The 13,851-nt window shown below is 42.7% G+C and overlaps 1 protein-coding gene across 2 annotated transcripts in view; it reads right to left on the bottom strand.

Annotated features, from left to right (window-relative positions):
* EVA1A (eva-1 homolog A, regulator of programmed cell death) overlaps window positions 1-13,851 on the bottom strand; it is a 224,367-nt gene that overhangs the window by 145,289 nt on the left and 65,227 nt on the right. For both annotated transcript variants that reach the window (XM_040597726.1, XM_040597727.1), the window contains exon 3: window positions 5,662-5,876. In XM_040597726.1, coding sequence (XP_040453660.1) covers window positions 5,662-5,742 — 81 coding nt within the window. In that variant the 5' untranslated portion in view covers window positions 5,743-5,876. The remainder of the gene's footprint in view (window positions 1-5,661; window positions 5,877-13,851) is intronic.

Here is a 13,851-nt window from a genome sequence, read left to right as displayed (position 1 = left end):
ATACATGGCAATTTAGAGATTACCTATCACCTCTGCTTCAAGCAGTACTTCTGCTTCAAATAATCAGCTGGGGGAGCTGCTGGCCAGAGAGCTGTTTCAGCCTGGGCTAGATTAATGAACGAAGCTGCACTGGTTCTCTGATTTTCAAGAGCAACTTTGGCACTGTAAGCTCTTCTGGACCCTGAGCTCACTGCTTACCATCCTCTGCAAAGTCATTAATATAGTTTGACAAAGCATAGCCCAAACTGCTCTTTAATTCACTGACATTTCTGAACTTTCCTTGTTCAAACCGTCTAAGCGGTGGAAATCTTCTAACATGCAATATGACGAACAGTGGGTTCCCCTCCCGGTGGTACTGATGATCATTACTCTTACTTTCTATCAGTTTCCTCCCTCTTTCCCCTTGACCTTCACTATCTTACAGACATTCGGGGTCATGAGAAAGGGCCCTTTCTCATTCCTGTTGAGGCCACTTAGAGCTGTTACATCAGTGGGACTATGCAATATCCCGTGACTGGGCATGGCAGAAGCCATTGTCCTTGGATAACCAGGAAACCTAGAGCAGCTGGAGTATTTTCTACTTTGTATTTTACTCTGCCACAGTTAATCCAGAATACTTGGGGAAAATAAAGCCCTCTTCAGAAACAGTAACACACACAGACCTTCCAGCCTCCTCATTTTGTGATCAATGGCCCATGCTTTGAGAGTCACGCAGCTACTGGAAAGTTTATCTCATCTTCCCATCACCGAAGAGGTCAGCTCCCCTTTGCTTTCTGTCACGGAAACCTTCTTGGTACGTGCAAATAGAAAAGGGGGAAGGAGGGTTCAGGGAATCCTGTGGTTAGCATGCAAGGAATCTGCTCCCTTTTGTACATGCTGCTGGAGTGACAGAGGGAGACAGTGGCAGCCAAGGTGTCCTGTGTCACTCTTAAAGGACAAAAGGAAATACCACATCAGCAGCACTAGTGATTCTCATCACCAACAACTGGTTGTCCCAGAGAGTGTTGAAAGAGACCCAGGCCACAGCTGTGCCTAAGCTCCCTCCCCAAATTAGCTAATCTTTCTAAGGAGAGGCATGACTCGGACCCAGAGCACCTTCTAAGCACAGCTCCTCTTGGGGAAACAAGTCACACGCTAAAACATTGCCCTCTGAAGTGTAGTTTCCTGCTGAATTCAGTATGTGTATATATGAAGACAGAAGCTAGCCTGCAATGTCTTTGATAAATATCTGGGAGCAGAAACACAAAGGCTACATGCCTCTCCAGGACTTTTTATTTTCCTTCTAAATAAGCTTTGCTCCAGGGCTTTCTGTTTTCCTTCCAAATAAACTGTGGGTTTACTTTTCTATCAGTTTACCAAAATGAGAATATTGCAGGTAATCTGCTGTAAAGTGTAATCTAGTTTTCTGGTAATAAGCAATCATTTTAGACCAACCATTAAACATTCTTCCCTACAGACCTTTAGTGGTTTATTGCTGAAAACAAGTGACATCAGGAATACTGATTCAGGAATGAGAGGCTGCAAAAAGCTTTATAAGCAAGCTACTCCAACCTCCTCCTCTTCAGCTGAGCAGTTTCCTTCAAATATAAACACACCTCCATGTATTTTTGCAGGCACAAGTTGCACATTGTAAGCTTGGCTAGGAGTGACTAGGTTTCTTACCAGATTCACATATCAGGAGACACTTAGCATTAGGCAATGCAGAACACTTAGCACTCCTATTTCTCCTTTGTCCTCTGTGCCAGCATTTATGCCTTCATCTGAATAAACACAATGTTTCTGTATCTGTTTATCAGCTTCCTTATTTCCCCAGAGGCAAGATCTCATGAGTTGTCCCCATGGCAGGGAACTGCAAATGTATACAGTAGCCTGACAGGGGAGAGGGCCATGGCATAAGGGAGAGGATAAAGCAGCTGAGGATGGCCCCCAGCAGATCTCCTTGGAGTAAAAGGTGTCTCCAGATGTTCCCATGTCAGCCCCTGCTGTGCAGCAATGTAATTTAGCTTCTTCACCATCCTCTCACACTAAAAAAATCACTGGGCAAATTAAAAACGGGCTTGGCCATTGACCCCGTACGGTGACATGGGCCAGAGCAAGAGGAAAACTCCACTGTGAAAGCACAATGCACAGACCTACCAAAAATCTTCAAGCTCTCAAAATTGTTGCGTGTTCAGACCAGCTGCACCTGCACAATCACTCCAAAGGGGTAAAGGTACATGGGAGGTCATCACAAAGACACCACCACACACAGGACCATGCTAGCGCAGCTCTGCCCTTCAGGACCCAAACCATCCTGCTTTGACAATACAGTTTCTAGTGAGCATACAACTCATCTCTACGTAAATCACACAATGTGGACAAACACCCTCTTACCTACTGCCAACTGTTTTCAGTGTCATGACCCCAATATGCCTAATCGACCCTTAATATTCAAGGATTTACTTTTCTGGGTGAAAGATGAAGAGATTTCGGTCCTGCCAGCTGCCCTTCCTGACCTACAAGCAAGAAAAGAGATGGTTCAGCCACCAGAAAGCCCCTCCTCACAGACCTCCTCTGCCAAGGCAGGACAGTTTGCACTGCATGGGTCCCTTTTACCAGAACCACCAAGGCTCCAGATGTTCTTTTTCTCTGTCCCTCATCCATCCCTCCTGGTTGGGACAAGGACATTGTTCTTTATTACTTCGCAGTCAGGAACACCCTCTGCAAGACTCCACAAGGAAAGCACAGAATAGCCAATACCAGAGCAGACTATTAATTAACAGCACTAGTGCCCCAAATTAGCTTCTATTACTAAAGAACGAGTGGGAGTTTTCTGCACTTCCATCTTCAAAGTACCTCAAAGACGCTTCACAGATGGAATCTGATGCTTCACAGCACAGATCTCTCTTTCCTTCCTGCCATGTATCTCATGGGGCTCATGAGAACTCTGGGCTCCCCTGTTAAACAATGAAGCATGGGGAGCAGGGGGACTTGTTTAAAAAGCAAATAGTGTCTGGCTTTCCACACAACTTCATTTCATTGTTCTGATCTCTTCATATTCGTGTGCCTTGACCTAAAAGTTAAAAAGAGACCAACCACATCAAAACTGAAATCCCAGTCTGAATGTCCAAATTCTTTGTGCATTTGGAAATCTCCCACTGAATCTGACATTACGGTGTCAGAATAACAGAAATGTGTAGTTTGGGGTCACTGCCTTAACATCTCAGACACGCTCCCCCAAGTGGTCTGCATTTCATTTCAAACAAAAACAAGTGACTAAAGTGAGGGATCCTGGCAGCCAACCACATGAGGCTGGATTAGTAGTGGTTGTTGATCAGTATGATCAACCCTTTCTTTTCCCTTTTAAACATAGAAGCAATGTCTGAACTGGACATTTCCAGGGGAGAGAGCTTCTAAATGGGAATTAACTGTTACTCACAGGTAGTGTTTGCAGGGAAGAGTATTAATAACTGCCCCTTACACTCCCTCCAGGCCACTCTCCAGAGAAGCAGCAAATTTATACAGTCACGGGTTTGACTAGACACAGCAATTTTATGTACTTAATTTTGAAGGGTTTGGTTTGGCTGACTTTTTTAATTACTGCCAATCAGAAAATACACACAATTGGTGCTGCCTATAGCAGCCATACAGCTGAGTTTCAAAACCACAAAAATACATGCAATTTCCTTGTCTACAACTTTCCAAGTTTCCTACATACATGTATTTCCTACCAGCAAGCTGCAGGCAGCTTGCCATTCAGCCTGTAGAGTTTCTTGCTTACCCTCCAGAGAGGCCTCACCCCCTCCAGGACTGAGAAAGACAACAAGATTCGTCTCTGGCATTCAGAGTCATCCTACCCTGGCTAAGGAGCACATTGAGGTATCAAAGCCACATTCAGAGGCACCAAAGCGGCACTGTGGATCTCCTTCAAAGAGACTCAGGAATTTGTCCAAGGTCCCTCCAAGAAATTTGTGGCATAACAGAGAATGTCAGATACTTCTCTAGTACATCTACATCCCCAGAAATGGGTGAAGAGGAATGTTCTGGTCTCACTCATGTAACAAACACACTGTACAAGAGATCTGCTACAAGACTACCTACAGGTAACACAGTTCTCACTCTGATAAATAGAGGAGCTGTAATTATAAGCACTGTAAGTGTTGGAGGCAAAGCTAATGGGTAACAGCTCTAAGGACATAAGGAGCTAAGCCAGGCAGGTAAGGAACTTTTTAAAATCCCTCCTGCACATAAAACCGTGGTGTGGAAAGCCAAAGGTTACATCTTCCCTGTTCTCAAGTTCTTCCATATGCCCTAAGCGGGCCACTCACCCACAAGGGATGAGGCTACACACATAGCTACCACAGCTATCAGTCACACTGGTTAATGAAAAGTTCCAAGTAAATTTTGCAGTAGATCAGTAAAATGAAGAAGGGAAGGCTAGCCTCTGCCAAAGTTCTCGGTCCACGTTCTCCCACCCTAAACAACACAGCTGCCTCTTGCCTATTGTATTATGAACTTCTGTTATCGTATCTGGGAAAACCTTCCACTGATAAGGACCGTGTCCTCCCTTACTGCAGCTCAGTCATTTGTTATGCAGTAGAAGTGTTACAAGGGCAACTGCAAATCTGACAGCTTAAGGGTTACACTGTGAGCAAACTCCAACCCCGTGCAAATTCTTGAGGATTTCCCACTGACATTTGGAAGCCAAATCAACTTCAAAAAAATGCTGTAAATTCCTCTTAAAAACTCTGGGTGCAAGAGTGAGAAGTGACTTGGGAAACTCTGGCCTTTAGCCAAATTAAAAAAGAAATTATTCACTAACACTGTAGGTTCATTAATCTAGTTCTGCTATAAAATTTTGAGCCATTATTGATTCATAGCCATAAACACACTAGATGCTTGAGATCTTTTCCCAAAAGTTTTCACAGTCCCACATCCCGTATTTGGAAAGATTTGTGCTTACTTCAACACCCAGGAGGCAGGCCCCATTCATCTCAACAACATCAGCCAACTCATGTTTCTGATTTTAGTTGTTCCTACTGACAGTTGAGTAACACTGATACCTTCCAAATAATCCTTTGATTTGCCAACATCACATGTGCTCTTGGAAGGATACATATTGTCAACATCCCCTCACAAACGGACAGAGCTGATTAACTACTGATGCTAGGGATATTACAAGCTTAAGTGATGTATGAACACTTACTGTGGCCTAAGAGCCAAATGAGTCAGAAGTAAACCCAAGTATTCTCTCTGCGTTTCAGGTTACCAAAGTAAAAGCCTCTTGAAATATGATCAGTTCTAAAGTAAAAAGAATGGCACAGCGATTGTTGAATGTGTTGAAAAACCTAACCATTGAGAAGGAAAACTATTTCAAAAAAATGTATCTTCAAACCCAGTCAAACTTAATGTAGTTTTGCAGTGTTATTCTGTTTCAGCCACATCCCTGATCAGTTACTGAGTAGAGTTTCAGCCAAGTTAAGAAATTCATCAGCAAAATCTAATTCAGTCCTGTCTAAACTACAAAGATGAACTATCCACTGAGCTGTGTGAGACGTCAGTGCTCCCATGCTGGGTAGCACTGCTTAATACAGGTCCATGCAGCACCAGCACAGAAAGATTCTGCTTGGCCAAGGAAAGACAGAAGTCCAAAGTGAACAGATGCAGTTTAATGTGCAGTACCTGAAGGGAAGTGCCAACTGAACAGGCAACATCTTCTTTAATTAAAGTTGCATAGGAGTGGGGATAGCGAGAAGGACACATCTGATGACTTGGTACAATTCGGCCATAAAAAGAAGACTGGATGCTGATGGTGGTTCTGTGAGGACATCTCAGGGAAACATATTCTCCATCACAGGCATGGTCAGTGTAATTCTTTAGCACTTGTGATATGTAACCTGCAAAAACCAAGACAAAACACATCATTAGTGAACGGTAGTTAATATTTAGGTGATTATACAGCAGTGCAGTTTAACAAATGCACAACTAACAAGCAATGAGGGACATGGATTTTATTACCCATCTCACACACGTGCAAAGGAGAGAGATAATGACATGGTGGGGGTGGCTTGGTGATTTGACCTTCAGCCATGTTATATATCCTCAGTGGAAGCAATATTCAGATGCTCCAAACTCTTAGTCCAGTCATACCACTTATTGACACCAGCATGTGTCAAGTTTACGGGAAATGCGACCATGCCAGACTCATTATTTAGACCACATCTAGATACCACATGCAATTTTTGCCCCCCCAGTACAAGACAGACTTCAATAAACTGGAATGAGCTCAACAGAGGGCCACTGAGATGGTTGGGAGCTGGAGCACTTGCCCTATAAGAAGTGGCTTGTTCAGCCTGGAGAAGAGACAGCTTTGGGGGAAACTAATAGCAGCATGCCAGTATCTGCAGGGAGGTGTCATGGAGATGGAGCCAGGCTCTTCACAGTGGTGCATGGTAGAAGAATGAGATAAAACAGGCACAAGACAAAAGAAGAGAGTTTCAGACTGGGTGTATGAAGCAAATTTTTTGCTGTGAGGCCAGTCAAGCAGTAGACCAGGCTGCCCAAAGAAGCTGTGCAGTATACACCTTTGGAGATTTTTAAGGCCTTACTGGGACAAAGCCCTGAGTGCCCTGGTCTGACCTTCTAGTTGACCAGGAGGTTAGACTAGAGACCTGAAGTCCCTCCCAGCCTCACTTTTCCTGTGAACTTACAATCATAAGCAAGACAGGCCCAGACACAGAGCCGCTAAAAGGAAAGCTGGGGTTGCAGTTGGTTGCATGAAGGCCTATTCCATCATGGCACACCAGTCACATCTTTGATCTCTCTTCACAATGTGTCAGTTCAATTCTTCTGGTTGCACCTTCTTTTCTAGGCCTTTGACACAAAAGCTTTGCTTTCTCTCCTTTTCTGCAAAGTTTCAATCTTTGTAGAAGGCATACAGCATGCAGAACCAAATCTCTCCTTGTTTGTGAGAGGATGACATTATCCACAAGAATAAAGTTGTTAACAAGAATAAAGCATGGGGAGAAAGCCTGCCACGGCAACTGCCAAACAAATCCTGGCTTTGCCACACTCAGGCATGAGGGGAAAGCACTGTGGTGCTGGTATAGAAACATCTGTGCAGGGAACACTATAGCATGTCCCAGGTCAGCATCAGCCATGGTCCCATTCAACCCTATGGATGTCCTCTGTGTCATGAGCTTGGAAGTCCCCTTCCCACTGCTGGCCACCCACACAAGTCTGCCAGCAGCAATCCCACGGTGCCCCGTCCCTGTCTTCTTCTTAAGAAAAGGTAGAGGAAGCCAGGGACAGGACATTGTGGTATTGTTGCTGGTAGACTCTTAAGAGGCAGAGAGAAAAGACAAAACCATTAAGAGAAACAAGTAAACCCCGGACACATTCCTAAGAGGGAACCTGATGTATAACTTAGATTTGTTTTTAAAAGATGGCTGGAATGTGACTATTCTCTTGGTGGCCCATAATCATAGAATAATTTAGGCTGGTACCTCTGCAAGTCATCTAGTCCAAGCTTCTGCTCAAAGCAGGGCCAACTTAGATTGAGTTTCCCAGGGCCTTATCCTGAATATCTGCAAGGATGGGGCCTCCACAACCTCTCCAGGCAACCTGTGCCAATGCTTAACAACTTTCACAGTGAAAAATGTTTACATCACATGCAATTGAGATTTCCCATGTTATGTCTTCTTTTTGTTCCCTCCGGTTCTTCCATTGTACATTTCAGATAAAAGACTGGTTCCATGTCCTTTATAGCTTCAGGTAAAACAGTAATTAGATCCCACTCTCCTTATTCTTTACTTCTCCTAGATGAACAGACCAGCTCCCTCAAGTCTCTTATTATTTATCATACGTTCCAGTGCCCTTGCTTTCTTGGCAGCTGAAGGGACTCTCTCCAGATTCTCAACATCTTTGCCATACTGAGGGGCCAGCTTGGTGTGCAGTTACCCTTCCTTACTGCAAGGTGCACTGCTTCCTCATGTTCATCATCATGTCTTCCAAGACAGGATAATGCACACAGGGAAGGGCAATTCACGTGGTCTGAGAGAATTCATGTGGCTTGCTTAGAGTTATTCCAACATCAGCTGTAGCTCTCCTTGTAGACACATCTGTAGGGTACATTTACTCCACCAAGTTAAACACTCCCAGAGCCTTTTCTCTGCCCCTAAGGCCATATCCAGCAACTTCATCTTCCTCTCCAAAATAGTATGACCTACATCCAGAGGCCATACTGGGAACAGTTCCTCCATACCAACACTGAAACCTAGCTCAGGAGTTGCATGAAAGAACACTGGTCTGAACAAATTTCAAGGTGCCTAAAAGAACTATAATCCTATAATCCTTGCCCTTAGAGATAACCCACACACAGTAATTTAGCTTCAGCATTCAAGCTGCCACTTGAGTGAGGGCTGTTTTCTCTGATTTCTCTAAATTTTAGCCTGTAGTTCTTACTTAGCAGTTCTGTTGCTGCAGTGCCCCAAGGTGCGTGACAAGTAGATATTTACTCAAATCAACATAATAATTTCCAAGTCCCCGGGGCAGCATTTGCTTATAAGAAAAAGGCTGAGACACAGCCCCAGTAACTAGAGCGACAGGGCTGCATCAGATCCAGAACAGCACTGTTTAATTCAGTGCCTTTATCTCACTTATTCAAGGAAGCACTCTGTGGACAAAATGAACTACTGGAGTGCATCTCCTTCCCCAGTCAGTAGAACACATGCACTGTGTGATGCTGCACACCTACTCCTGGTGTAAGATCAGCTCTCCTCCCTCAAAAGGCAACCATACAACATGGGCATCAAGAAAAGCAAACTACAAACAAAACCAGAACATAACACAAAACATTAAACTCTCCTTTCCACACAGTTACTCCAGTGCATTAGGACTTTTCCCTGAGGCTGACCTATCCGGGATCCAGAGAAATACAAAGTGCAATCAATACTCTACTGGCTTTTCTGAATATTCAATTCTTCTGTCAGAACAGCCATCCTAGAGTGTGCCTTTCATATTACCAATTCAGGACCAGGAAAGGTTTCAACCCCTGCAATTAGCGCAGATCACTTGTTGAAACAACTCCTTCCCCTCATCTTCCATCAGCAATCTCAAAATAACTTGAGTTCATTCAGGCTCAAGATATTGAAGTGATTGAATGCTTTGATAATGACTGGCTAATAACCAACAAAGCACGATGTGTGAAACATCTGGCACTCACCACTGTCAGAGAGAAGATACTGGATTAGGCGTGGGCATGATCAGGGATGACATGATGTTCTTCAAAGAGCAGAAGAAAGTGGCTGCAGAGAGTAATGTGCTTTTTTTCCCCTCCATCCCCCGCCCCTTAAGCATACCAGATTTGTACTAGATTCATTGGTAGTTCTTTTGAAAGTGTTGATCTGTCACTGCCCATTCATTCACGGTTCAGTAGTACAAAATCTGAATTGTTTTCAGCATCCTTGCTGAATTTTTGGTAGCAAACCTCCAGTGACCTTTTGTACCACTGCATGTGGTACCAGGGAGGGAACTGCTGGGAAGCTCTTTACTGAATGAAATGCATAAACACGTAGTCAACGGCACTTGTATACCAAGGTAAGAAGCACTTCATAAGCATACAAGGAATAGCTTAGGGAGCTCTTTGACTCTTTCCAGGCAAGCATGAAAAAAATCTCTTTTTGATGGCTGCAAGAAATGTTTTTCATTTAGTAAAATGATAGAGCAGATCACTGATCAGCTATTCATAGACAACAGAATGTGACAGTCAATAAACTGAGATGATAAAGGTATTATCAAATGATGTTATCATTCCCCATCAAGTATATGTTTCTGCATTATCTGGGATATGATTATCTCTTGTATCTGGGATAGTCTTGTAAGTGTCCACTCCAAAGAAAGATAAGACAGGCTGTTTTTAAAGATGGCCAAAGACATTTGCCACTTCTTTCTTCACCCTCAAATTCTGGCACGTGAAATCTCCATTGTCAGATCCAGGACCTGAAGGCAAGCAATTATTTTAGGAAAACACCCCAGCTGTACTGCTACAGCCAAATCTACTCTATTTTGTCATGGTTAATCTTGGAATGGAAGTGACATAAATTCTCATGATTTTACCAGGAAGTTATTTGGTGGTTCACTTATCAGTCTGTCTAGGCAAGAAATGTTAGAGCAAGTGGTAATTTGAGCTTTTCTTTAAAAATACATGTTTCATTTGAAAGCACGGTAAAAGCATAAAATAAATCTGAAGCACTAAGCCCACCAAACCCTTTCCAAGTACTACATGCATTGAAAATCTGGGATAACAAAAACAATCTCAAAGTATCTTGGGTTTAGCGTTTTTCTTTTTTAAAGGATTGTATAGAGGACGCTGGATTTTTGCCGGTGGGCATCCATACTCCCAAATTAAATCAATGTATACGAGTCAGGTGCTAAATATCTCATTTCAAAAGATGATGTCACTACCAAAGCAGAGATTTACATTCTGAAAACAAAATAAACAACCAAAAAAAATGCATCACAAAACCGATAGATTATTCTTTCTCTCTAACAAGAAGGTAATAGTCCTTTCAAGCACCATTTGCAGTTTATTTTTCTAAAGTCCAGTTCGACCCCTTATGAGTCACTGGCAATTACTCTCCACTACTCACCAAATACAATGCTTCACGCTGACTGTAACTCCATCCCACCCAGCAATGCGAGTTCCCAAGAACCATTTTCACCATTGCCTCTCCAGGTAACTCTTCCTCAGTTCTCATCCAACAGCCTAAGTTCTAACCCTTAACACATAGGCAGACTAGATAAAAATAACAGTTTCATACAAAATATCATCATTTTACAGGTACTGTGAATCTAAACATCGTCCTTTACTTACTCTCTCAGAGCTGCAGCCCTGCTTTTTGGAAACCAAAGCAACTGATGGAGCTCTTTACAAAAGCACAGATGATAAAACAGCTTCCACCCGACTCAGATGAAATTAGTAGAGTATACAAACACTGATTCATACATCACATTTAACCATGGTTGCCTAAAAGCAGTAAGCCCTCTTCTCCTGCTTCTACCAAATACTGCTTTAGTTTTGTTTGACAAGGTACATAGCACCACACTATCTCGCCAATCATCAGAAGACAAATTTCATCTTTCACCAGTAAACATACCTGTGGGTGTGTGCTGGAGGAATAGAGACAATAACAATAAAACTAATTCTTTGTATGGTTTGGATAAGATCTGAAACTTCTAATAAATTACAAGGAAACTCAAATTATTTTAATGATTAATGACCTACTACACATAATTCAAACCAGTGCTTCATTAGTATCTGCATCAAGCTATATCTATGCTATAGTAATATCTTGTTAAAATATCCCATTTTGAGCTTTTGTAGTTACAAATACAGAAGCGTATACACACAATAGAGTAAAATCAACATAATGAAAAAAGAACACTACTTAGAAATATGCAATTTCCCTTATCTGAAACACATTAAGTCAGTGTAATTAACTGTGTTAGTGAATAAAAACATTGCCTTGTTCCTCATTCGCAGAGATTCTTTTGTTTTTAATCCTCTTACTTTCCAAATATATATACTTTTTTCCCCAGTATCTATGGTTATTTTCTTCTTGTTTCCTCAGCTTCCTTGCAGAGGTTTTTGAGACTCTGGATGTGAAACAGAACTTTCTTCCAGGAGAGACCATAATCAGATACTTTTCTGGAGCTCAGACTACCCCTGTACCACACTGGCTTTCAGATAGGCTAGGGACTGCAGAATTTCAGCTTATTCTTTATACACAGAACGGCGATACTCATCACATCTCACAGAAACAGTGCTAAGCCAGTGGAATAGGATAACACGCCACAAGGACAGGCAAACAGGACTGAAATGTGACCCCAGGCAAGGCTTGAAGCCAGAGCAAGTAACTCAATGAACGTATTTCATACCAGGCATTACTGATAATCCTGTGGTTGCAGTAGTAAAAGCAGCTCTCTCAAATCACAGAGAAGCCTAGTGCAGACAAGCAGGGTTTGTTTTGCTTTGGTACTAATACCTGAGATTAAAATTTGCTATTACAAACCTTCTACAGAGAGATTTGCTTTCCCTTCAGCTACTCCCCAACCCTTTCACCTTTCAGATACCATACAGCACTGAATAAACTTCAGCATCTTGTAAGCATACTTAGGAAAATATTTTTATTTTAAGCCAACAGTTCCTTGCCCACTATCTGATCTTCTGTGCCACAGTTGCAGCTCAGAACAGTATCCAGTGTTAACTTAGAAAAACGGCTTTGAAACGAGAGTGAATTTAGAACTACAGATGAGTGCCAGCATTTCAAGGCTAAACAAGGTAACATGTTGTAAGTGCTGAACAGTATTTCATAGGTCTCCTGGGTTTGTATAAGGATGAGAACGTAGTGGAAATTAGATTGGTGAGGGCTAGGGGGGACAGGAATAAAAGCAGGTGGTTTTCAACTCTGCAGATACCTAACAGATAACTAACTCGGATACCAGTAAGGATTATTGCTAATTATTCCCTTACATTTCCTAACTGTAAACACCTATAAAATTTAATGAAACACTGCAGCCCTTTCACAGACAGTTGGAATAACTCTAGAGAATTTAATAAGCAACTCCAACTGCAAGCATTTTAGGTCTAAAACTTTATAAAGAATTGCACCAAATATTCAAAGCAAAAGATCTCCTTTGCTATTGAATATCATCTTAGATTATTTTCTTTGAATGTTGCATAAGTCTGTGGTTTCTTGAGACCTTACTTTTTTCTAAAGTAAGTTTTTAAAGCCCTTATGGATATGGAGATTTTTTTCCCTGATCTTTTACATTTTGAAAAGGCAAATGAAGAGCGTTTAAAATTATCTCTTATTTTTAAGCTTATCTTTCTAGACTGAGGGAAATTCAGCTTCGAAGGGCCTCCTGCAAGTCATCTAGTCCAAACTGCTGCTCAGAGTAGGGCCGATATCAAAGTGAGATCAAGCTGCTCAGCACACCTTGTTCAGCTCTCAGCAAGGACTGCCAAGAACAGGGATTCCCCAGCCTCTGAAGCACCTATGCCAGTGTTTCAACACCCTTCTGATTAAAATTGTTTTCAAATAAGTGCTCAGAATTTCCTCTGTTGCCTCTTGCCTTTTTATTTTGCACCTCTGAGAGAACCCTAGCTTTGGTTTATGTATAACAATTTTCAGGAAGCAGAAGGAAGCATCTGGGTCCCACCTCAGCCTTCTCTTCTCCAGCTTCCCCTCCTATGCTATGTGCTCCAGCCCAAGCCTCCCTACTGGCCCTACACTGGGCGCTCTCCAGTTTGTCAGCGTTGCTCTTACAAACTTGTACCAGTATCTTGACCTGTGATTCAAGGGGTTGACCATCCAGTTCCCCTGGATTTAAGGAATTTTTTGAAAAACTCTTTTTTCACTATGTTTATGGTTGCAGGCATCAATGATGTTGAAGGAAATTTGACAGCACAGAGAATTTGGCTGGAAAGAGCTGCACCAGGACTTCACCAACTTGCAACCCTCTCTCTGGCTGCTTCCTGCTCCTCTATTCCAGATCAAAGCACCTTCCACTGAATTGTGTCCACATGGGGATCTCAATGACAGCAGCCAGAGCTGGGCACAGGTCAGAGGGTCTGTGTGTGTGCCCTTCCAGCATATTGTGTGGGTGTGTATGTTCGTCTGTGATCACCAGTGACTATCAAGCTGGATTTGTTGGCATGTAGGATAAGAGCTTTGGGAATCAGGTATGAAAGTGGCCACAAGTCTGAGTCAAATACTGGAGAGACCAGACAGACTGAGTGTTGGCTCCAGGAGAGACCAGGAGGTCCAGGCCAGCTATGGGAAGACCAGGGGTCAAGGAGTCAACTGAGAC

Source organism: Falco naumanni, chromosome 6, assembly GCF_017639655.2.
Source record: "Falco naumanni isolate bFalNau1 chromosome 6, bFalNau1.pat, whole genome shotgun sequence".
Taxonomy (NCBI): Eukaryota; Metazoa; Chordata; class Aves; order Falconiformes; family Falconidae; genus Falco; species Falco naumanni.
Note: the sequence above shows the minus strand (reverse complement) of the source record. Positions and strands in the feature narration are given on the sequence as shown.